Raw genomic sequence first — 23,886 nt, 5'->3', positions numbered from 1 at the left:
CAATATGGTGCACACATCTGCAGAAACACACACACGGGCACAGAGGAACACACGGAGCTGTGATACATGCTACAGTAGATGAGTTCACTGAGTTCGTCTGTGTGTGTTAGACGTTGCCAAGAGAGAAAAATAGGAGAGAGGGATGGAGAGAGTGACAGCATGGCACACACACACACATACACACACACAGAAAAACCTGGTGATATGAAACACACAGAGACTAACAAATCAAGCCCATTTGCATATTGCTGCATACTAATAAGGTGGCTTCTAGAGTCTGTTTTAGATGTGGTGTATCATGACAGGGGGAGATTGAAATGGATGAAGAGGGAGAGTGGCAGAGAGAGTAGGAAAAAGCTGAATGCCAGCGTAGAATGATTTGCATCGACCAAAATGACAGCGATCGAAAGAGAGGAATCTAGAAAGTGTGTGGTACCGGTGGTCCATCTCACTCCATCTTTTACATGAATTAATCCCAGAATTATGATATCCTTTGGGCCCAGAACATGCCATCTGCACACAGCAATTTCCTCCTTGATCCTCCCTACTTCCATCTTTTCAAATAAGCTTCTTTCCTTTCACGTCTTTCTTCATCCTCCCATAATTCAGCCCAGTGAGCACGAGATGTAGAGGCTTGTTAGAGACTGTACATGCTGTACTTTTTTTTTTTTTGTAAATGCATTTTGGCTGGCAGAGGGTGTCGAGGTAAGGCGGCTGTTTGCTGCCATGTGGGTAAACTGATGAGTGGTAACACAGAGCAAAGAACACAGCGGCACGGCGCATCCATCAGTGCCCTTTAATGACTTGTTTTGCATAAGCAGTTTTTGAAAAACACACAAGATTCGGCGCACACGTGGTCGTGTGCTCTGTGTCATGTGCATATCACGCCACCGTCATGCACGAGCAGAGAGGACAATCAGTGCACGGATGAGTGGTTGTGCATAAGATCATGTGTTCAGTGGAGGGCTGTGATTGGAGAAAAAAAAATCATCTCTGCTGAAAGTTAGTATTTCATGATGTCACTCTCTGTGTTGATTTGTTGCCATAGACACATTAAGTTTGACCAAAGGCAACAGATTTTAATCATAACTATCATGTAGCTAACCTCACATTATACATAATTGGATTAAATTACACAAAATCACAACAATTCAACTGGACTGCTGTCAGTTGGAAATATAAGACATTACAGTACGTTGGCCTCACTCCAGCTCCTCTCATGCTTGTTTAACCTCCAGGCGTTTGTTTTAATGACAGCCAAACGCACAGCCAGTCATGGTTATTGAGCAATTAAACCAATTTCAGGTGCAGCACGTGCAATAAACCTGGTTGTTAGATTTTATATCGAGGCCTGGTTTAAGACTCCCGGTGGCCATTAACCGTGAGCGCTGTGGTAGATATGGCAAAGATTATACAGTATGTTGCTGTGTGGAGGGATTTCCTCACTGCATGTCTGTGCTTGTTTTTTCATCGCAGTGAAAGTCTGTGAGGTTGACTGTGTATGTTTGCTAATGAAATCAAGACATGTTCACTGTAGATAATTGTGCTGTGGGGAAATATTGGCAGTAAACGTTACATTCTGCAGTCTTTGTTTATTAGTGTAAGTTTGTCATTCTTTGAGTAAAGTGGCCAAAGTCAGGGGAGGTCACCTCATACTGAGACCATGGAGTTTGGCAAAGATTGTTTTTTTTTTTTAAACTGATCATCATGTGTTGGTTTTAGACCTGCTGACTCAACATTCCACTCATTTATACAATGGAGAAATTCATAAAAGAAGCATTCATTCATTCTTTACTGTAACAGCTTATCCTGTTAAGGGTTGTGGGGAGGCTGGAGCTTATCACCATTAATGAAGCAACAGAGGAAATAAAAATACTTGCCTCACGGTGGAGACCCAGTGTATGGCAGCCCATTTCCACCAGTGTGATGAAAAGAAAAAAAAAAGACCCTGTAGGTCCTAATGAGGAACTTTTTTGAATGACTAAGTGTCTTAAAATGATGACTAACTTATCTCAAAAAAGAATCACTTATCTCAAAGTAATGACTAACTTATCTTAAAATAATGACTTATCTAAAAAAAGACTAACCTATCTCAAAATAATAATTTACTTATCTCAAAATAATGACTGACTTATCTCAAAATAATGACTTACTTATCTCAAAATAATAACTTACTTATGTCAAAATAATAGTTTACTTATCTCAAAATAATGACTTACTTATCTCAAAATAATGACTAACGTATCTCAAAATAATAACTTACTTCTCAAAATAATAACTTACTTATCTCAAAATAATGACTTACTTCTCAAAATAATGACTAACTTATCTCAAAATAATGACTTACTTATCTCAAAATAATGACTAACGTATCTCAAAATAATAACTTACTTATCTCAAAATAATAACTTATCTCAAAATAATGACTAACTTATCTCAAAATAATGACTTACTTATCTCAAAATAATAACTTACTTTTTCAAAATAAGAACTTAACTTATCTCAAAATAATGACTTACTTATTTCAAAATAATAACTTACTTATCTCAAAATAATGACTAACGTATCTCAACATAATAACTTACTTATCTCAAAATAATAACTTATCTCAAAATAATGACTTGCTTATCTCAAAATAATGACTTACTTATCTCAAAATAATAACTTACTTATCTCAAAATAATGACTAATGTATCTCAAAATAATAACTTATTTATCTCAAAATAATGAATGACTTATCTCAAAATAATAACTTACTTATCTCAAAATAATGACTAACTTATCTCAAAATAATAACTTACTTATCTCAAAATAATGACTAATGTATCTCAAAATAATAACTTACTTATCTCAAAATAATGACTAACTTATCTCAAAATAATAACTTACTTATCTCAAAATAATGACTAACGTATCTCAACATAATAACTTACTTATCTCAAACTAATGACTAACTTATCTCAAAATAATAGCTTACTTATCTCAAAATAATGACTAATGTATCTCAAAATAACTTACTTATCTCAAAATAATGACTAACTTATCTCAAAATATTAACTTACTTATCTCAAAATAATGACTGACTTATCTCAAAATAATAACTTACTTATCTCAAAATAATGACTAATGTATCTCAAAATAATAACTTACTTATCTCAAAATAATGACTACCTTATCTCAAAATAATAACTTACTTATCTCAAAATAATGACTAACTTATCTCAAAATAATAACTTATCTCAAAATAATTACCCAGTGTATGGCAGCCCATTTCCACCAGTGTGATGAAAAGAAAAAAAAAAGACCCTGTAGGTCCTAATGAGGAACTTTTTTGAATGACTAAGTGTCTTAAAATGATGACTAACTTATCTCAAAAAAGAATCACTTATCTCAAAGTAATGACTAACTTATCTTAAAATAATGACTTATCTAAAAAAAGACTAACCTATCTCAAAATAATAATTTACTTATCTCAAAATAATGACTTACTTATCTCAAAATAATGACGTACTTTTTCAAAATAATAACTTACTTATCTCAAAATAATGACTACTTATCTCAAAATAATGACTAACTTATCTCAAAATAATAACTTATCTCAAAATAATGACTTATCTTAAAATATTGACTTACTTAAAATAATGACTTAGTGTCTCAAAATAATGAGAATCCTCCTGAAAATAATGAGTTAGTACAATTTCTCATTATTTTGAGATGACATGACAATATTCTGAGGTAACTATGTCATTATTTTTGAGAAAGCTTATCTTAATATCTCAGTGTCTTGAGATACTATCTTGTTATTTCGAGATACCAATTCATTATGTTCATGTACTAACTCATTATTTTGAGACACAAAGTCTTTTTGTTTAGGTAGAAACCCTGTTTTATAAGGATATTCTAAGTCATTATGTTGAGAAAGCTTCTCATTATTTTAAGATATCAGGTCATTATTTCGAGCAAGTTTCTCATTATAACGACTTGCAGGATTGTGTTTCTGTCACACAAGCAGAAATGGGCTCCCATACAATACAACACAGCCATAAGACATAAAACATGGAAACCTTCACTCCCCTGCTAACTTGTTTTTAATCCGTCCTCTTGTAAAACCAGCCGGTCAAGCCAAGTTTGTGCCTGCTCTCTGATGGCATTCTGGGAAATGAAGGACGTCACCAATTCAAGCGGTCAGGACAGTATTAGGGAGAGAGGGAGAGAGAGTAGAGCGCTTCATAACAGAATAATTTGTCGATACAGTTTGATGAGTGTGTGTGATCATGACCTCATGCAGCAGCATCGAGTCAATAACAGCTCCCTCTTGTGACCCTGCAGGAGTTTGCAGTGCTGACCAAAGAGCTGAACCTCTGCCGGGAGCAGCTGCTGGAGAGAGAGGAGGAGATAGCAGAGCTGAAAGCGGAGAGGAACAACACACGAGTCAGTACCTTTAAACATCTGTCTGTTTAACATTATCTTCCTTATTTATTTGGTAATTACAGTTCTGGTCTAATTTTTTTGGCACGAGTTTTTATTTGTTCTGGAAGAAATCACTGTGAAACGTGAACTTTAATCATCTGAGACCAGTTATAACAGATAGGAGGTGCACTGGGAGAGTTTTTATTGTATGTGGGCCACATGTGTTTCCAGCTGCTGCTTGAACATCTGGAGTGCCTGGTGTCCCGTCACGAGCGCAGCCTGAGGATGACCGTGGTGAAGAGGCAGGCCCAGTCCCCAGCTGGGGTCTCCAGCGAGGTGGAGGTCTTAAAAGCACTCAAGTCTCTGTTTGAGCACCACAAAGCTCTGGATGAGAAGGTGAGGGAAAGACTACGGGTGGCTTTGGAGCGAGTGGCGTCCCTGGAGGAAGAGCTGCAGTCCTCCTCTCAAGAGGTGAGTCCACGTTTCTGTGCATGTTCTCACAGATTTTTTTGATTTCTTAGTGAAGTCTCTCCTGACAATCCTCCTCTGTATTGTTTTAGGTTCTGTCTTTAAGGGAACAAATCAAGCGACGGCAGCAAGGACTAGACAACGGCAAAGAGGTGATGGGACGCATTTTTTATACAATTTCAGCAATGTAAATGACTCACCAAGAACTTGAAGCATTAAAGTCAGCTTATGGTTCACACAAGCCATCACTTTTTCCAGTAGAGATGAGGAAGCTGGCAAAGTCGAGCAGAGATCTGTTAGTTGTAATTTGTCAACATGAAAAATCCTTAACTATGACTGGTTTGACATTACCCCCCTGAGTGACCAACATTTAATGCCTTGAGTGCTCATACATTTGCTTACCAGAAGAAACCTCAAAATTCAAACTGAACACTGGAAAGATAAACTTCACGATGAGAAAAGAGTCAGTGTCAGACCAGTGTAAAGTAACAAGACTCAAGCCTGTCTGTGAGGCTGTACAGCATGCTAACATGCTGACATTTAGCAGGTATAATGTTCGCCATGTTCACCACCTCAGTTTAGCATGTTAGCATGCTAACATTTGCTAACTAGCTCTAAACACAAAGGCTTTTTCTACAGAGTTTTTTTCAAACTCAGGGTCTAGGATAGAGGGTTTTGTATGCTCTGCTGATTGAAAAGCCTCTTAAAGAGACACTTTGCAGATTTTAAACCAGCTATTAATCGTAGCCGTGTGGGTAGTATGTGTAATTATGGTAAACTGTAGGGACCATCTTACCAGCACCCAGATCTCCCTGCGCATCTCTCCGCTCAAATTGGTGGGTTTTTGCTGGAACTACAGATTTTAATTTTGCATTTTCTCATGAGAATTTGTGAACAGGAAGTGGGCACCATACTGTTTCCTGAAAAACTGAGATCAAACGTGAAACTAAGCAGTGCTGATAAAATAAAAAACAAGTTATTGTGTTGCCTATGTCTCACCGTAAATATTTTCAGTAACATAATTGTTTAATAGCTTAAACCGCAATACGAGATTGGTTGTTACCAGCCGACCGCCATGAAAGTAGTTTTACAGGTGACTTGACAATGAAAATAAGCAGTGGTTGCAGTCCTACAAATTTCATGTCAATCCATCCACAGGTTGAAAAGAGACAATTTCCCCAAACACAAGTGTAATGGTGGCACACGATGAAAGGTCAGAGGATCTCTAAAGTCATGAGCATTCTCCCTCTGGGAACCATGAATGTCTGGCTGTGAATGTCAAGCTGTTGAGTAGATGTTGAGATATTTGACAGGACAAGACAAACTTTGACCCGCTGGTAGCCCCGGAGAAAAAGTCAGGAGATCACAAACATTATTAGGATTCATGCTCAGGGCACCATAAATGTCCACACAAAATTTTATGGCTTTCCATCCAGTGCTTGTTGAGATATTCCTTTTAGGACAAAAACGGTGAACAGAAAGTCAGACCACCAAAGAACACAATTTGCTTCCATGGAAGGTGATTTCCATTTAACGTAGTACATTAAAATCCAAAATGCTGCATAATTTCTTTCTCAATCACCAGCTGATTAGATTCCACTGATTGCCAGAAGCCACTGACTCTAGTCTACAGTATATTTCTAGATCAGTGTTGATCCATTATGGCTCTCAGCCAGCAGCACTCAGCTCACTCCTATTGAGCAGCACTCGAAGAAGTTAGACACCATCTTGGATTTTGTATTGGTCCTAATATGATTTTCCCATAATCCATCAAAGTAAAGTGTGTTTTTGTGACTTTACACCTTAATTTTATTTTCTGGTTAGTCCATATTTTCAACATTTGAAGTGGAGTTACATTTTGAATGTAACATTTAGAACTGCAAGAATATATTTGAAAAGCCCACACTGTCAGCACATGATGTGTAGGGGGATCGTACTGTTTGCAATGTAATGGTACTTACTGCACCATTAATTAAAGTGAATCTTTTCTCTTCATCCAGCGGCTTCCCAACGGACCTTCGTCCATCTTGGATGACGGGGACATCGACAGGCAGCGGGAGGGCGAGATAGAGCGACAGAGGTCAGAGCTGGGACAGCTGAAAGAGAGACTGGCCCTCATGTGCAGACAGGTACTCGATTCGGAGACACTCTTATGGTCTAATGCGTTCGCCAAAACAAACAAAATATCACATGCCAGGAGATGCTAACGGACAGAAAGTGACGTGTGTTCGCTCAGCCTTGTATCCCCGCACTCTCGCCTCCCGGCAGGTCGGGGAGATCGAGGAGCAGCTGACATCTGCCAGGAGGGAACTGGCCCGATCGGAGGAGGCCAACCAGAAACTACAGAGGGATGTGAAAGAGGTGAGACGCCACCGAGCTGCTGACAGACAATAGGTGTGTGTCTGTCGCAGTGGCACAGAGTCTATTTAGCTCATACTCACAGAAATATCTAACACTTTGCTATGGTTACAAAGCCATTTGCCTACTTGGCAGCGGCGACTGTTACAGTACGCACCAGAGCCTCTATCCTGTAGCCATGGCGACGGTGCCATTGGTAATCAGTCACTGTGCTGGTAGCTGATTGAAAAGTGTATGGGGCATTTTCAGGCGAGAGGTAGTCGAGTCAGTTTACCCAGCACACCTTTCTCCCTTCATGTCTTCTCCATGTCTAACTGCTTCTCCTCACTCGCTACTCTTTTATCTTCCCACCGTCTCCCCCCTGCTCCCCTCTCTGTCTCTCTTTGACTTGTGCAACTGCATAAGTGGGTGCTTCTGAAAGCTGTCAACAACAACTATTAACCAGTCATTATCATTCTTCAGCTAATAGCTGTTTGAGCTGAGTGAATTCCCTTTGATCAACACCTACTTCTAAACTTGACATTTGCCCTATCCCACTTTCTCTGTCTGCTCTTCTTTGCTTCCTATTTCTGCATCTGAATCTTTACATTTTTCTCATATTCCTCCAGGCACTCTGTCAAAGGGAAGACATGGAAGAGAGAATCACCACATTAGAACGCAGGTTTGTGTTTTGTCTCTGTGAACTCTCGTTGCCTTCCTGCAAAGCGCTCTCCACTCACTGCTCCGTCTGTTTGCCGGTTTGTTCTACTTTGCAGGTACCTGAGCGCCCAGAGGGAGGCGACGTCTCTCCACGACATAAAAGATAAACTGGAGAACGAGTTGGCCAGCAAAGACTCTCTCTACAGACAGGTGGGAGGAAAGTCTCTTTCATCCCCGTGTGTGTCCGTGTTTCTGCCATTGATTGGCAGCTTGGCCGCATTTCACATTGGCACACAAGAGCGTGCCATCAGTGTGTTTTCTTTTTTCCCCCCAGTGGCTTTAATCATGTCTGCTGCCCTCGGCGATCTTCGCTCGTGCTCCTGAGTTTCACCTCCACTCCCTCTCATCCTGTTTTCTTGCAGAGCGAAGAGAAGAACCGGCAGCTCCAGGAACGTCTGGATGATGCCAAACAGAAGCTGCAGCAAACTCTGCAGAGGGCCGAGACGCTGCCTGAGATCGAGGCCCAGCTTGCACAGAGAGTGGCAGCACTCAACAAGGTGTGTGTGAGTGCAAGTGTGTGTGTCATTCTGTGAGTCACATTTTAAAAAGTGTCAAAGGATTTTTTTGCCCCATATGATGACATTAGAATAACAGCATTTTCACCTGATAGCAGCAATATGATGTGTGCATATGTACACAGACACAACTGCATGAGTGAGCGTGGGCATGTGTGGGCATGCAGGCTGGTGCAGGCATGAATTTATTGTGTGTGCGTGTGTGTGTATTCATGCATGAATGAGATGGAACATGAGATGTCAAATGACAGATGAATACCAAATATTTTTATCAAGCGGTGCCAGTAATTCACAAGCAAAAATTCTAAAGATGAAAGCCAGCTCAGGGCACGGAGTTAGCTCAGCTATTTGATCCTTGGGCGATCAACACGTCAAGAACTGTACGCCGCACAAATTCTTCATGACTGACTGATTTAATTGCTCGTATGTTAACCTCTAGCATTCCTGTAAACACAGTGTGCATCCTTGCCAAAAAAAATCTGCATTCACTCTTCTCCAGGTAGCCAAACCTCTTAAATGGCTACACTTACTTCTTACATGTTCGGGCAAGATGGCTTCCTCTGGAGGAGAAGATGAATGCTCTATAAGACACAAGCAAACAAAGTTTCCTGTTACGCTGTGATCTGTACAGGCATGTAACTAATTGGTAGACTTGGGTCAACAAGCTGTTTCCTTTTGTGTTGATTTGTATTAGTGTCGCAACACGGTTCAGGCTCTAACCCCGCTTCCTTCCTCTCCGATCATTCAGGCGGAGGAGCGCCATGGTAACTTTGAGGAGCGACTGCGACAGATGGAGGCGCAACTGGAGGAGAAGAACCAGGAGCTACAGAGGGTGAGTCATGCTTGCTTTTTTCCATCTCTCTTTCTCTTCCACTACCCCCCCCCCCCATATCGTTCCTTTTGTCAGCCTTTACGCAGCACAAAGGCGCACTAATTTTCTAAACCCTCTATTTGACCGTGCACATTCTGATAGAAATCTTTGTCTCTCACTCTCAGTCAAGCAGAATGCTTGTTATTAAGTCCCCCACCCCCTCGCACTCATTTTTTCTTACTTCTCTCTCACCCGCCTCGCTCTCTCCCCCTCAGGCGAGGCAGAGGGAGAGGATGAACGACGAACACAACAAGCGTCTCTCCGACACAGTGGACAAGCTACTGTCTGAGTCCAACGAGAGGCTGCAGCTGCATCTGAAGGAGAGGATGGCTGCTCTTGAAGAAAAGGTGATCTGCTCAGACCGCAGCCAGAATTTACCACAACGATTCATTTTGATTTGAACCTTGTAAAAAAAAAACAAAAAAAACTTCAACATAAATTCTCAACCCCTTAATCGAGACCCTAAAATGTGCCCCTTTTCCTCCAAATGAACTCATGGTGCCAGGTATGTTCATGCACCTCTCTGCCCTCCAGGAAGTGACCAGTTCAAACTTGAGCAAATTCCAAAACTGTCTCCTAAACCAAACAGCTGTAAATCCAACAACAGCTTTACTTTACACTTGTTCAAAATACTGCACCAAAGTATAGTTCTGATGTACTTTCATGACTTGTGTATTTCTATTTCAGACTACTTTATACTCTTACAACACGACATTTCAGATTAGAGCTGCCAACCAATTTGATAATTGATTAATTGGTTTTAATATTTTTTTAAAGGAAAAAAAAATCAATATTCTCTGACTCCACCTTCTTAAATGTGAATATTTTCAGGCTGCTTTGCTCCTCTATGAGAGTAAACTGGATATCTTTGGGTTGTGGATCAAACAAGACATTTGAGTACGTCATCTTGGGGTTTATGAAAGACTGATTGACATTTTTTAACCATTTTATGACATTTTATCGACCGAACAACTCATCAGTTATTGGAAAAATAATTGACAGGCTAATCAGCATTGAAAATAACCGTTAGTTGCAGCCCTGTTTCTGAGGGAGATATTGTACTTTTACTGCAGTGCATTTATCTGACAGCTGTAGTTACTTAACAAACTGAAATTTTTACATATGAAACATATAATCACATTGTAAGATATAACACATCGAGACAGATTAAACTACCCATCTGTGTGTCAGATATTTGAAATTATCTCCACTTTGACCAACTGTAAAGGGCTACTTACACATTAATGCTTTAATAATAATAATCCAATTATACAGAATATAGTAGCATAACACGGAATTTTCTTTTGCTACTCTAAGTACAATTTGTTAACCATGCTTTCATTTTGAATGCACTAAAAACTAAATGTTGGAGCACAAAAACTTCTTTATTCTTTCTTTTTTTACCTACTTACTTTAGTGCATTGTCAGCACTTTATTAACATTTTCTACCTATTTTTCCTCTGTTTATATTCCCCAGTGGCGTTAGGGAGCTGTCGGCATCACAAAAGGGGTGTGTTTACTGTAAATTGAAAAGATTAGTGTCCTTTTGAAGCCGGGAAATTTAACTGTTTAAATCACAGAGGCATAAAATCTGGGTGAAAATAGTCTTAAACCACTCTGCCCCTTTTAAAAAATCTGAGTAAAAAAATGACAGCTTGTTGGGTTAGTAAATATTGTTGTGCTATGTGTAGTCTACAGGATTTCTGAGTGTTTCCCAGTTCTACTGTGCAGCTTCAAATAACACAATCCCGCTTTAAGACCAGTTCACCAGCCCTGCTGTCCAGTTTCTCAGTAAGAATACACTGTTGTTATTTTACAGTAACAACACTTCTCATTCCTCCACCTCCAGAACGCCCTGTCTGAAGAGCTATCTAACATGAAGAAACTCCAGGATGATCTCTTGGCAAACAAGGTGCCTGCGCCTCTAGGCTTCACTCTAAGTTAAAGCTAGTCGACATATGTTCCTTTTTTCACCAACTCTGTCTCTCTTTTTTCCACCCTCAGGACCAGCTGATAGCGGAGCTGGAGCGGCTTCAGTTGGAGTTAGATCAGCTGAGAGCGAGGCCCGGGGGCTCTTATTCCAGGTTTGCTGCTGTTCAGACACAGACGGAGAGAAACTAAACATTTTTCTCAGTCTTCAGCGTCACCTGACTGTATAGATGCCAGAGTTGTGTCTCTTATGTTGTCAGACATTGCAGTGTTGATATGTACACACTCATTAACTGTGTGCCCAAACACACATACATGATCCAACACTTCTCATTAGCACACACTCATCTGCATATCTCGAGACTTAAAGCCTTCTACAAACCTGTTAATGAGAATATGATGCACTTTAACACATTATATGAAAGAAAATCACCAGTTTTCATCATATATTTTATTTTTCTTAGTGTTTTACTTTGGATGTACCATATTCTGTTTATCATTATTCAAATTTCAGGTAAATTTTTGGGTGTATTGTCTCTTTTGTTTGTTCTATTTTAATATTTCTCCAGTACATATTTCAGTTTTGGTATTGCTCATATGTTTTTCTGTGTTTGTTTTGTGTAGTTGCCACCACAATCTCATTCACCCTGCAGGGATAATTACCCTTTCATCTTATCTTGTATCATCTTCTTTTTCCCCTCCGTCTCTGTCTCTCCAGTCGCTCTCTGCCAGGTAGTGCTCTGGAGTTGAGGTATTCCCACGGAAGCGGGTCGCTCCCAGCGGGATCGACCACTCACCTAGATCCCTTCGGTAACACCTCCACCGGAGGCGTGGTCAGGCGAAGCCACAGGGCCCGTTGGAGCTCTGCCAGAGAGGACTCTACAAAGGTGAGACTCTAACACCCCTACAACCCGCCATGAAACCCAGATTCATTTTCATCCATCTGCATGTTTTTTTTCTCAACGCAGCACTCAGACTTCTGTTCTTGAGTGATTTTATTATTAATTGTACTTAACACCTGATAGAACCATCAGTAATTTCTCTGTCAAAAACTGGCCAAATATTCAACAATATTGAATACCGTAACAACAGGAAGTGGCAATATTCACATTTTTCTCATCAGTCTGTCTTGCAATAAAATCATTTTTGTGGTTTTCTACCTGGGAAAAAAAAGTTTATACTTACATTTCTTATGGGCTAGTTAAGTGTAAGAGGAGTGACTAATAAATTAAAATCAAAATCATGTCTAGTTTTGCATGTAGATTGATATTACTTGTATCTCGATATTCTGTTACTCATTCAACGGTGTAATAAAAAAATGCAACTTGACGTAACATTATGTTTCTTCATGGAAGAACTACTGTTCTTCTCTCTGTGTGCAGTACCCAGACTGGGAAAGCGGGGGTCTGCTGGGGAGCGGGTTCGAGCCGGGCTTGGATGTGGGCTGCTCCGACGAGGAAGACGAAGGGGAGCCTCGGTTTGGCTCCGAGCTCCTGTCGCCCAGCGGACAGACGGACGTGCAGACCCTGGCCATTATGCTGCAGGAACAGCTGGAGGCCATCAATAAGGAGATCAAGTGAGGACAGGCGGTAGTACAACAGCTGGAAGGGAGGGAGGAACACCTCTCTGCAAAATGCAGTCTGATACAGCACCGACACATATTACAGCCTCAAAAATGAACATATCAAAACCCCTCTGACACTGAAGAAGAACTGCAGTGGTGGAGAAAGTACTAAGATCCTTTATTTAAGTTGCAGTAAAAGCCCTGCATTCATACCTCTATTTAAGTGAAAGCACATTAGCAAAATTGACTTAATTGATTTGGCGACCGAGTTCTACATGTTTTCCTGACGTTAGCATGTAGCTACATGTAGCAGTGTGGGCTTTAACATTATATGTAAGACACAAAATACAGAAAAGCATAATAGGTGGCCTTAAAGTCTATCCTGATCTGTTCTGTGTTGTATTAAGTGCACATTGGCACAGTATTTTTTTTTTATATCAATCAAATGTTTCAATTTTTTCTTTCATCATTCTCTACACTAAACCCAGACTGATCCAGGAGGAGAAGGAGAACACAGAGTTGCGGGCCGAAGAGATCGAGAGCCGGGTCAGCGTTGCTTTGGACAGTCCGCCAATCCCTCCGACCTCCCTGGGGAGGGACAGCACAGGACGGGGCTTCATCCCCTCGTCCATCACATCCTCCACCCTGGCCTCCCCCTCTCCCCCCAGCTCCGGACACTCCACCCCTCGCCTGCCTCACTCCCCGGCCCGAGAGACCGACAGACAGGTACTGCTTCTATTCCCATCCCGTGTTAACCTCTTTTTATCTCGCCTCTGTATTCCACCTCCCTGTTTATGCAAACAGCTCCTCCAGACAGTGAGTCATGTAAATAAAGCACAAGTAAATCATGCAGACAGGGTCAGAGAAGTTCAGTTATTCTAACAGCATGTTAGATTTGGCGAGACTGATCCAAATAACTTGTAGGATGGTATGAGGGCTGGTGCCAGACACGCTGGTTTCAGTATTTCTGAAGAGAGATGGTGCAATAAACACCAAATTTGCAGTCAGCGGGGATTGTGAAAGTGAAAATGTTCATGTGGGCAGTAATGTTGCAGTAATGGATCTGAAAAACCACAACAGCTTCTACTCCTGTCGAATACAAAGATATAATGTTGGGTTTTAGTGACCAAAATGAGACTGCAGAGAAATGGTGAAAAGTCACCTGGTGCACACAGTCCCAATTTCTATTCATAGGGTGATAATTAGGAGGAATCATTAATTAATAGATCCAGAATAATTACAGGAGTAATTTTCTTGGCTTATAGTGAAATTATACTGTAGCGCCGAATGAGCATCATGTGATCGCTACAATGTTCCCAAACTTTGTTGACACTTGACTGATCAATTCGTCCATCAAAGGTATATTAAATCGCCCAAAAGTTTCACAACATATTTGCAAGCAGCTGGTTATGTTTCTGCTGCTGGAAGAAGACCCTACAATAGCATTCTTGTGGAATTTGCGGCCAACAAAACTGTGCAAGTTGGTGAAAACAGTCTTTATGTGTGGTTTGTATTAAGATTTTATTAAGTGGAGAAAAGATTTGCTTTGAATGTGGGCTGAATTTGTCTGAAAGAGTCTGTCTGCTTAGCAGTAATAAAGTATAATTTCAATCATTCCGGGTTTTCAATAATTCAGCTGTTCTGAAATATGGCTCCTAAGCCACCTAGGTGTGACCATCCAAGCTGTACACTTTGAGAAGTATTTGTTTTTAAATTGCTGTTTTTACATTTTGTATTTCAGAACAGCAAAGATGATGATCGGGCCCTCGCTCTTCTGGACTCTACACCTCCCTCCACTCCTCGTGCACTGCGATTGGACAGGATGGCCCTCACCCATCCAGGAGCGATGCTTGACGACCCTCGGGAGTTTCGCAGGTAAAACAGCCACACATTTAATATTTCAAACACAACAGTTTGATCCTTATTCCCCTCAGTGATTTCCTTTGTCCCTTCCAGTCTCTCAGCAGATGGCAGCAGCTCCAACAGCAGCCAAGATTCTCTTCACAAGTCCAGTAAGAAGAAAAGCATCAAGTCTTCCATCGGGCGGCTTTTTGGGAAGAAGGAGAAAGGAAGGATGGGCCAACCTGGGCGGGACGGATCTGCTTCTCTTGGTAAACAGATGGAGGATAACACTGACTATGTATCAGTAATCCACATTGTCAGCATTTTCATTTAAGCACGTTTGGTTCAGTGAAGTGTTCATCTCTATATTGTCTTTTATTCTTGTGACCTTTGACCTCGCTGTATCTCCTTCAGCATCTACACCCTCTGAAGACCTGGCCTCTGGAGACCCGATGGGGATGAACAAGACTGGGACTCTGGGTCCAGCAGATAAAGACCGCCGCAGCAAGAAGAAGTTTGTGAATTATGCGTCCTGTTTTGTTTCAGTTTGGTTTGCAGATTGAAGGAATACTTCACTCCCCAAATGATCATTTGTATAACAATTACTAAACCCATCTGGCAATGAGTTTGTGAAGAAAACTTTGTTTTCCTCGCATGCCTCCACAGTGAACGAAGAATCCAAAAATAGACGAAAGTCTCAATGAATTGAAGTCTTAGGGGGCCGCATTAACAACAACAAAACTATATCAAACTCTCACACAACTTGTGCAGTAAAATACAGGTGTCATTTATCCAGTCTTATGCTCGGTACTTCCCAAACATGCATTTTCACTAAAACTTTACTGTTTAAAACTGAAGTGAAAGTGAAACTTAGAAATTCTCTCTTCAAAGCCAGACTTCATTGACAAAAATAGTAATTTTACCTCACTGAATACAGGAGCTGCCGGTCTACCGCTGCCTCAAACATTTAGTTTGTTTGCCTTATTGTATGACTTTGGTGTTGTAAAGGGTTAATTTGGATTCACCAAAGTCATACAGTAACACAAACAATTAACTGATTGAGGCAGCGGTAGACCAGCAGCTCCCATGTTCAGTGATGTAAAATTACTGTTTTTGTCAATGGAGTCTGGCTGTGAAGAGATCATAAAGGAGTTTCACTTCAGTTCCTAGGGAAGGGCTGTCTCTGGGAAGTATGAGTTATGTGAGAGTGTGTAAATGGATGTTTTGATACAGTTTTGCTGTTGTAAAACGTGAACCCCTGTGACTTCAATTCATTAAGAATTTTCTCCATTTTTGGAATTTTCTTTCACCACGAAGGCATGCAAGATAAACAAGGTTTTCTTCACAGATTCAATGTAATACAGGTTGATTAATTGACAAACAAATGATCATTTGGGGGGTGAAGTATTCCTTTAATACTTCGATATCTCACTTAAACAACACCAAATATTTACCCTTTCTTCCTCTTACCAGGCATGAGCTACTGGAAGAAGCATGTCGCCAAGGACTTCCCTTTGCATCTTGGGACGGACCCACTGTTGTATCTTGGCTGGAGGTATTGTGCCATCAGAGACACCTCAGGGATGGGAGATAGTAATTAAAGAACAACATTTTGATTGTTTTAAAACATTTTCATCATATTTTCTCTTTTATTAATCTCTTCACTAATCTGCCTCCTTCCAGCTGTGGGTGGGAATGCCGGCCTGGTACGTCGCAGCCTGTCGCGCCAATGTCAAGAGCGGCGCCATCATGGCCAACCTGTCGGACACAGAGATCCAGAGAGAGATTGGCATCAGTAACCCGCTTCACCGCCTCAAACTGCGACTGGCTATCCAGGAGATGGTGTCCCTTACTAGCCCCTCTGCCCCAGCCAGCACTCGCTCTGTAAGGCATTCTCATTTACCTTAAAGAAAAAACAGAGAAATTATAACCACAGATATTCTCATGTTATAAATAATAAGTAATTGGAGAAAGCTAAGTCCTTCAACATCCCCATATTGAGGCCTACAATATTCTCCATGCTGAGCATAGATAATTGTGCCGATATGCACATTCATATTAGTGATATGACGTATATGTTGAACCAGGCACTTGCAGTTTTGAGATTAGTTGAAATGTTAATGATCTCTGTTGGGAAAGTTGCAGCAGAAACTAATAATAGGATGCAGAAATAAAAATAAAATGTAGCTGAGAGTGTATGATATCAAATAGGGATGATGTCAAATGAGAAGCAGATTCTGCTATGTGGAATACAGGACATGAAACGTATCCTGCATGTGATAAATGTCAGGAATAATAAAAGATATGATTGTATTTTTCAAAGGAGAATGATAGTAAACTGCACACGCCCTGATAAAGTTCCTCCTATTTTGCCTTGAAGCAAAGCTTGGCAACAAAAGCTACATTTACCAAATGTTGCCGTCACACACACGAAGACAAACCAGATGTTAAAAAAACGTAATAAAACTCACACGCACATGCATGTGTGCTCATGTTTCAAGGGAGATAAAGTCACAAAAAAACAACAACAAAGATCTTCTACTGACTGTCACTTTTGGAGTGTTTTGGAGTTTGGAACAAATGCCAAGTTTTGGTTTGCTTTGGCTTTCCCCAGTCCTCTGCTTGGCTTCGTATTTATTTACAACAGGGCTCCTATTAATAAGCTGAAATGTTGATATGATCACTCACTCAATTCTCACCAGATTTTAGTTCATGTAAACCGGTTGAACCTTTTGTTCATCGAAATCACCATGGCAGTCTGCTGTTGTTGCCGGCCGGCATCTTGTGATGTGTTTTTTTGCTTTTGGCACAGGAAAAATGTACAAGTGTTGAGTCATTACTTGGGCAGACAAGGTAGTATGTGGTGCTTTTTACTGTCTCACTGCTTCGCTTTTCTCTTGTGCACAGTCGACCAGTAATGTGTGGATGACCCACGCGGAGATGGAGTCCCTAAATGCAGCCACCAAACCTCCGGTCAGTGCCCCTGCTGTCCCGTCTCTGTTTCACCAACCCTCTTTTATGTTTTTCATTATAATTTTGAATTATTTTAAGCGTCTCATGTGGTCTGAATCATGTTGACGAGTCTCTCCCCTCCCTCCTCTTCCTCTCACTCTCTCTCTTTTTTTTCTCTTTTTGAATTTCTACCTCTTTATTGTCTCTGTCTTTTGTGGGCCCAGGCCATAGTGTTGAGCATCTTCTTCTCTCCCTCTGGTTTCAGTGTGAACTGCTTCCAACTAATTACCCGTTCACTAACACACTATTCCTTCCTTTTGTCCTCTTTTCCTGCTGCTGCTGCTGCTGCCGCTCCCTCCTCCTCTGCTTCTCCTCCATCATCTCTTCATCTGTCCACCCTGCTCTTGACCCCCTGCTCCCCTTTCCCTCACCACCTCCACATCACTCTCTCTGGCTCTGTCTCTCTCTCTGTCTGCCTCTTCTCTTGGCGCTGCAGGAGCTCAAAGAGTTCAGCTGGGATCAGGTAAGGACTAAGTGGAAAAAGTCAGAATTAACACAACATGATGCATATTTGTCAGTAATTTTATCTCGAGTGAGACCAACCGCAGTGAGTCATGAGCTGCTGACTTGCACTACCATCAGAGATGAAGCCGAGCGTGAATCAGCGATGATCATCTGTGGTTGTCCCTTCCAGATACTGGCCTATGGCGATATGAATCATGAGTGGGTGGGCAACGACTGGCTGCCCAGCTTGGGCCTGCCACAGTATCGCAGCTATTTCATGGAGTCCCTGGTGGATGCCCGCATGTTGGACCACCTGACCAAGAAGGAGCTGAGAGGACAGCTCAAAATGGTGGACAGCTTCCACAGGTAGAGCTTTTGCGTGCCCGCTCTCGCCTGTTTTGCAACCATAACTCACGCCTGTTTGTCACTTTGGGTGTTTTCACTCTCATTCTTTCCTGGTGACTCTCTTTTTCTGTGTGTGTGTGTGGCAATGGGAAATTTAAAAGTGTTAAAAGATGTGCAGGGATAGAGTTCCTGTTGTTGTGACACTCTCACTGCTCAGGTGTGTGTCTCCAGGCCCTCTTTTCAGTTCTTGTTTAAAAGAGTCCAGGGGTCACAGGAGTTTGGATTGTGTTAATGCTTTCTGAGTACAGGTGAGAGTGGAAACACACCCTCAGTTAACCTGTTTTAATCCTCTGGCTCTTTGACCTCTCCCAGGGTCAGTATGCATTACGGCATCATGTGCCTGAAGCGTCTGAACTACGATCGCAAGGAGCTGGAGAGGAGGAGAGAGGAGAGTGTCCATCAGAACAAAGGTGAGCTCTTTTTGGTCTCTGCCATTATCTCACTAATGATGCCCCGCATGCCCCGACTAATTCCTCTATTCATGCTGTGCCATTGTCTTTTTCAAAGCATACCTCAGTGATTACTATACAAACCATATAATCCAAGTTAATTATTTGAGCCAGTGATTTTCAAAGGGGGGGTCACAAGGGGAGCGTCAGCAAATTGGAGGGAAGATGAGTAGATGAGGGAAAATGCCCCAAAAAAACATTCTAAAAATAAAAACTATTATCAACCCATAATTTTGCCTATTATTATTATTATTATTATTATTACTACTGTATTTTGCTCCGACACTTTCTTTATTTGTTTGTCTGTCATTTCTATCAGCTCATAGTCATGTTATTTATTTTATCATGCACATACAAGAACCCTATTTTATTTATTTATGTTTATAGTAGTACTAAAAACAGCACATAGAGTGACTGAGAAAATAAAATGATATAATCAAATTGTATCAGGTCCTTCTGCATTTGAAGAGGGGGTGGTGTTTTAATAGATAAAGAGCTAACTTGATGCTCCCTGCCCACAGTGCAACAGTGTTATATCCTGTCCAAAGCACTGGACAATTTACTTTGCTTGCATGGACTTAAAAGACACCAAGTTATCAGACATGAGCATAACATTTTAACATCATATTGCAAACAAATAACTTTGTCTCCTGTTCAACAAATAAAGTCATTAAAAGGCTCCATCATAAAAGTTTTTTTTATAATGATCCATCTAGAACACTTCATTAGAAACAAAGGGCATGTTACTAAACAGCCTATCCCTTAGATCATCATGTAATGAACAAGAAAATAAGAAATCTGACCTAAATCACATAACAAACAAAGCCCTTTGTCTTTAGGGAGACCATTAAATCTGCCTGATTCTGCAGTTAAATTCTGCTTCACAAAAGGCTCTATCTACATGTTCATAATTTAGGTTTGTACCAAACATCAACACACCATCCTTCCCTACACCAGGAACAGTTTGCTCTGAACATCATGAGTATTTCACGTTCTTGAAAATTAGAGAATGAATCAGTCATGCCAAAACAAAGATTTCTCCTCACTAAGCCAAGGATATCAGTGCACAATGTCCCAGCTGAAGAACATTCTAGTGATGTGAGGTTCCCATCCTTTACTGATCGTCAAAACTGGTGTTTGCTTATAAACTCCCAGAAAGGATCAAAATGTCCTGTAATGGATTGTGTTCAGGAGTATAAAGATAAATCAATCTGGATCGATATATCAACTCAGTGATCCATGATCATGTTAACGATGCATATTAAAAACATTGATACATATCGTCATCTTTAAGACACACTTTTATTTTGAAATTCACATGGCACGTCTGTGTTACCGTTTCTGTCCATGCCCATCTCTTTCCTGAGCATTCAAACAAGAAAGAGACATTAAGATATTTACTGATATTGTCTAGTATTGATTGCAGACCCCTGAAGTATATCGAATTGAAATCGTGGCAAACATTGACAAATACTCTATTGTGTCCAAAGAATTGATATAATATTATATCATGATGAACCTTGTGATTTAAACCCCTCATTCTGTCACAATTCACAAGTTTACGAGATTCCAAAATGCCAAAAGCAGATCTTGAACAGGACCCAAACAAGACCAATACGGTTGAGCGTAAGTATGGAATCTCAGATCCCAAATGAAATGAACCTTGTGATTTAAACCCCTCATTCTGTCACAATTCACAAGTTTACGAGATTCCAAAATGCCAAAAGCAGATCTTGAACAGGACCCAAACAAGACCAATACGGTTGAGCGTAAGTATGGAATCTCAGATCCCAAATGAAACCCTGATATTTATATTTGTCAGTTTAACACAGCACACTTGAACCAAGATTGAAAGCAACTGCATTTTTTCCATTTGTGTCATACTTGCGTTTTATCCTGGTTTAGTCTTCACTTCCAGAAACATTCAGCCGCATCTTCTGCAGAACGTTTTCATGCTCTGCAACAAAGATAACATCATCTGCATAAAGTAGAATACGGACAGTCAAATCACCTCCTTTAAGCCCCAGTTTACAGGATGTAATTTGAAGACCTAAATCATTAGCATAATAGAGAACAGTGTCTGTGACCACATGTCTCCTTGTTTCACACCAGTTTGCTGCGTATTTTATTATTTTAATAACAGTGGCAGCTACAGTGCCAGTTGTTTTACTGCATCTTTTATAAGTGTGTAGACATAAAAATAAATTGCTTCCTAGTCTCAATAAACTATAAAATTCTTACTTTCTTACATCAGCTTTAACATGAAATAACGCAAACAAAACTCAATAACGGCAAGAAGACAAAACAAAAAAAAACAACAGAACAATTCTTTTTATCTGTGCTGCATTCCACGCATGTTTGGCCCACCCTTTGGTTATTGCTTCCCCCCTCCTCATTCTTCGAAGAGATTATGAACCACAGCTTTCCAGTGAAATCTGGCTGGATAACCTCTACACATGTCAACAGGCTCACTCATTAAACAGACCCAAACCTCTCGCCCTCCCATCGCTGTGCCTTGGGATTCACATGTTGTAACATTTACAGTCAGTTCACCTTGGCTGATTTCCTCACAGAAGAATTCTCCAAGTGAGGAAATTTGTGAGTTTTGGTTTTGTCTGAAGATAAGCTTGTTGGACCATATCAGGCAATAATTCAGTAAAAAAGGAACATGTCACTATTTCCTTCGATCACTCATCATACTGTAACTGAACAGGTAGTTTCAAGGGGAACACCAGCTTCATTAAAAATCCCAATATGTTATTTGCTACCAAGGAAAGTTCAATAAATATTTGTGAACATGAACTACTCTCTCCCAAAGTCAGAAACCAGGGAAGTGTCAAGTGTTTTGGTATTTTTTATACCCAAATGAGATCTATTCTGTTGTAGTTGCTTGATATCAGACAGAAATTTCAATTCGTTACACTCCGTGTCCATCTTCATTCTGACATTGTGTTCAGTTTAACCGATTTCCATGGGCGAGGGGGACTTGATTTTTCCTCACCAATCAATAGAGACCCACATGTCACCCTAAATCTAACGTCATTTTTAAGTTCACACTGATACGCCAACATACTGCTTTTATTTTGGAGTTTTAAAAGTGAAGCAGAGCAAAGTAAAAACAAACTACGCTGCTGAGTGATATGAAGAAGACATGTCCATTTAGAACAGCCTACATAACAGTGTCTATCTTGTCAATAGCACTTGCCATTGGTATTACTTCTGATCAGTTCTGGCATCGCTTGACAACAGCTTGACAACAGCTTGACAACAACATTAGTCCCACCCATGGTACTGATTGGTATCTTAAGTTTCCCACAGCACACGTTTTGGTCGTTTTTATTTTAACTGAGAAATGTCACAATGCCAGACAAATTAGTCTCTCTACCTCTAACTCTAACTCTACCTCTACAAAGGTCTGGACCCGGTCAACTATTGTAATGTTCTCTGTTCTGAAACAGAAAATGTATCCATGGGGCGTCGGTAGCGTAGTGGATAGTGCCCACGGCCCATGTACAGAGGTGATGCCTCACTGCAGCGGTCGCCCCCGCGCTCTCTCTCACCCCGTTTCACTCTGACCTGTACATTAAAGGCATAAAGCCCGAAAAGAAAAAACAAAGAAAATGTATCCATATACACTCCCCTGGGTGCTCTCAGTGTCACCTAGAACATCTCCAATTCATTGTCTGTGAGAGTTGCTCATGGTTACTACTATTTTTGACTGTCTTAGACCACAGGAATAACATGCAGCAATTTTGAAAATAGATGTTGTTTCCCTTTAACTTTCTCAGAAGACTATTAATAAGCCAGATCCAGCTTGAAGTTCAGGAAGCGAGCAGAATATTAAGAAACCTGATCTCGCTTCTAAAACCAGCGAGTAGACAGCTTGCTGTTGGCAGATGGATGCTTCCTCTGCCTCCCTTCACCTTCTCCTTCTCTCCTCCCAGATGTGATGGTGTGGTCCAATGAGCGTGTGATGTGCTGGGTGCAGACCATCGGTCTGAAGGAGTACGCTGACAACCTGCGCGAGAGCGGCGTCCATGGGGCTCTGCTGGCTTTAGACGACACCTTTGACTACACTGACCTGGCCCTGCTGCTGCAGATCCCCAATCAGAACACACAGGTAATGGACTTATGGAGAGGTACTAGTGGTGCAGCAGGGAGAGAAGAGGAGTTCTTAAGGGTAGATATTTGGGTTGTAAAGACCCCCTCCAAGCATGTTTTTTTGATTAGTATTTTGGCATTTTCTTTTTTTAATATGTTTGAGAGCAGTCAGTGTAGAGAGACAGAAAATATAACTCCCCTCCAATTGAAAGCACAAACTCAAAGCGTTCTTGGAGTAACAGGCATTTATTTGCACATCCATGATATCAAACATGCGATCAAACATGCTGTCCAACATGCCGTGAGAACTAGATAAAACAACAAGCTTAACACGTCTTCAACTTAACTTAAACTGTATAACTGCCTCTGATGGCAGCTACAGAAAACGTATAGAGAGGTGCCAAGCCAAGATTGAATCATCGACGTTGTGGTTATGTTGTATGTACTATGTACCCGAACCATAAAGCTACTGGGGTTCCAGCTTTAGTTTGACCACATATCAATGAAATCTTCTTCTCTCTCATTGGAAAATCTACAATATGCAGTTATTTTTGCTTTCAAATTTTAACTGCTGGACACAAGATGTTTCCAAGTTCACTGAAAATGTGAGATGGAGCCTTCATGTTACCTCATCACATCTGTTTAAGTTGCATACTGGATCATGATTGGCTTCCAAACTAGTTGGGATAGACTAAAATCATGCTCAAATGTCCATTTGTTAAACTGGTGTTTAAAGTAAAGACTGTGGAGCTTTCCCTCTTTCAAAATATACTACCGGTGCCAAACTCTACACATGCATCATTCTGCACAGTGAAACTC

At 40.7% G+C, this 23,886-nt stretch overlaps 1 protein-coding gene across 4 annotated transcripts in view; it reads left to right on the top strand.

The window, feature by feature from the left end:
• Window positions 1–23,886, top strand: part of ppfia3 (PTPRF interacting protein alpha 3) — a 36,411-nt gene that overhangs the window by 5,738 nt on the left and 6,787 nt on the right. For 2 of the 4 annotated variants that reach the window (XM_049561990.1, XM_049561991.1), the window contains exons 3-27: window positions 4,330–4,431; window positions 4,642–4,881; window positions 4,971–5,030; window positions 6,879–7,007; window positions 7,147–7,239; window positions 7,845–7,897; window positions 7,992–8,085; window positions 8,298–8,432; window positions 9,199–9,282; window positions 9,537–9,668; window positions 11,171–11,233; window positions 11,326–11,405; window positions 11,969–12,137; window positions 12,633–12,826; window positions 13,303–13,540; window positions 14,556–14,689; window positions 14,771–14,925; window positions 15,071–15,170; window positions 16,130–16,211; window positions 16,340–16,540; window positions 17,564–17,629; window positions 18,105–18,131; window positions 18,303–18,478; window positions 18,830–18,927; window positions 22,911–23,086. In XM_049561990.1, coding sequence (XP_049417947.1) covers window positions 4,330–4,431; window positions 4,642–4,881; window positions 4,971–5,030; window positions 6,879–7,007; window positions 7,147–7,239; window positions 7,845–7,897; window positions 7,992–8,085; window positions 8,298–8,432; window positions 9,199–9,282; window positions 9,537–9,668; window positions 11,171–11,233; window positions 11,326–11,405; window positions 11,969–12,137; window positions 12,633–12,826; window positions 13,303–13,540; window positions 14,556–14,689; window positions 14,771–14,925; window positions 15,071–15,170; window positions 16,130–16,211; window positions 16,340–16,540; window positions 17,564–17,629; window positions 18,105–18,131; window positions 18,303–18,478; window positions 18,830–18,927; window positions 22,911–23,086 — 3,081 coding nt within the window. Of the gene's footprint in view, window positions 1–4,329; window positions 4,432–4,641; window positions 4,882–4,970; window positions 5,031–6,878; window positions 7,008–7,146; window positions 7,240–7,844; window positions 7,898–7,991; window positions 8,086–8,297; window positions 8,433–9,198; window positions 9,283–9,536; window positions 9,669–11,170; window positions 11,234–11,325; window positions 11,406–11,968; window positions 12,138–12,605; window positions 12,827–13,302; window positions 13,541–14,555; window positions 14,690–14,770; window positions 14,926–15,070; window positions 15,171–16,129; window positions 16,212–16,339; window positions 16,541–17,563; window positions 17,630–18,104; window positions 18,132–18,302; window positions 18,479–18,829; window positions 18,928–22,910; window positions 23,087–23,886 lie in introns of all 4 variants that reach the window. The other 2 variants (XM_049561989.1, XM_049561988.1) reach the window with 1 other exon arrangement.

This window comes from Epinephelus fuscoguttatus, linkage group LG19 (assembly GCF_011397635.1).
Source record: "Epinephelus fuscoguttatus linkage group LG19, E.fuscoguttatus.final_Chr_v1".
NCBI classification, from domain to species: domain Eukaryota; kingdom Metazoa; phylum Chordata; class Actinopteri; order Perciformes; family Serranidae; genus Epinephelus; species Epinephelus fuscoguttatus.
Note: the sequence above shows the minus strand (reverse complement) of the source record. Positions and strands in the feature narration are given on the sequence as shown.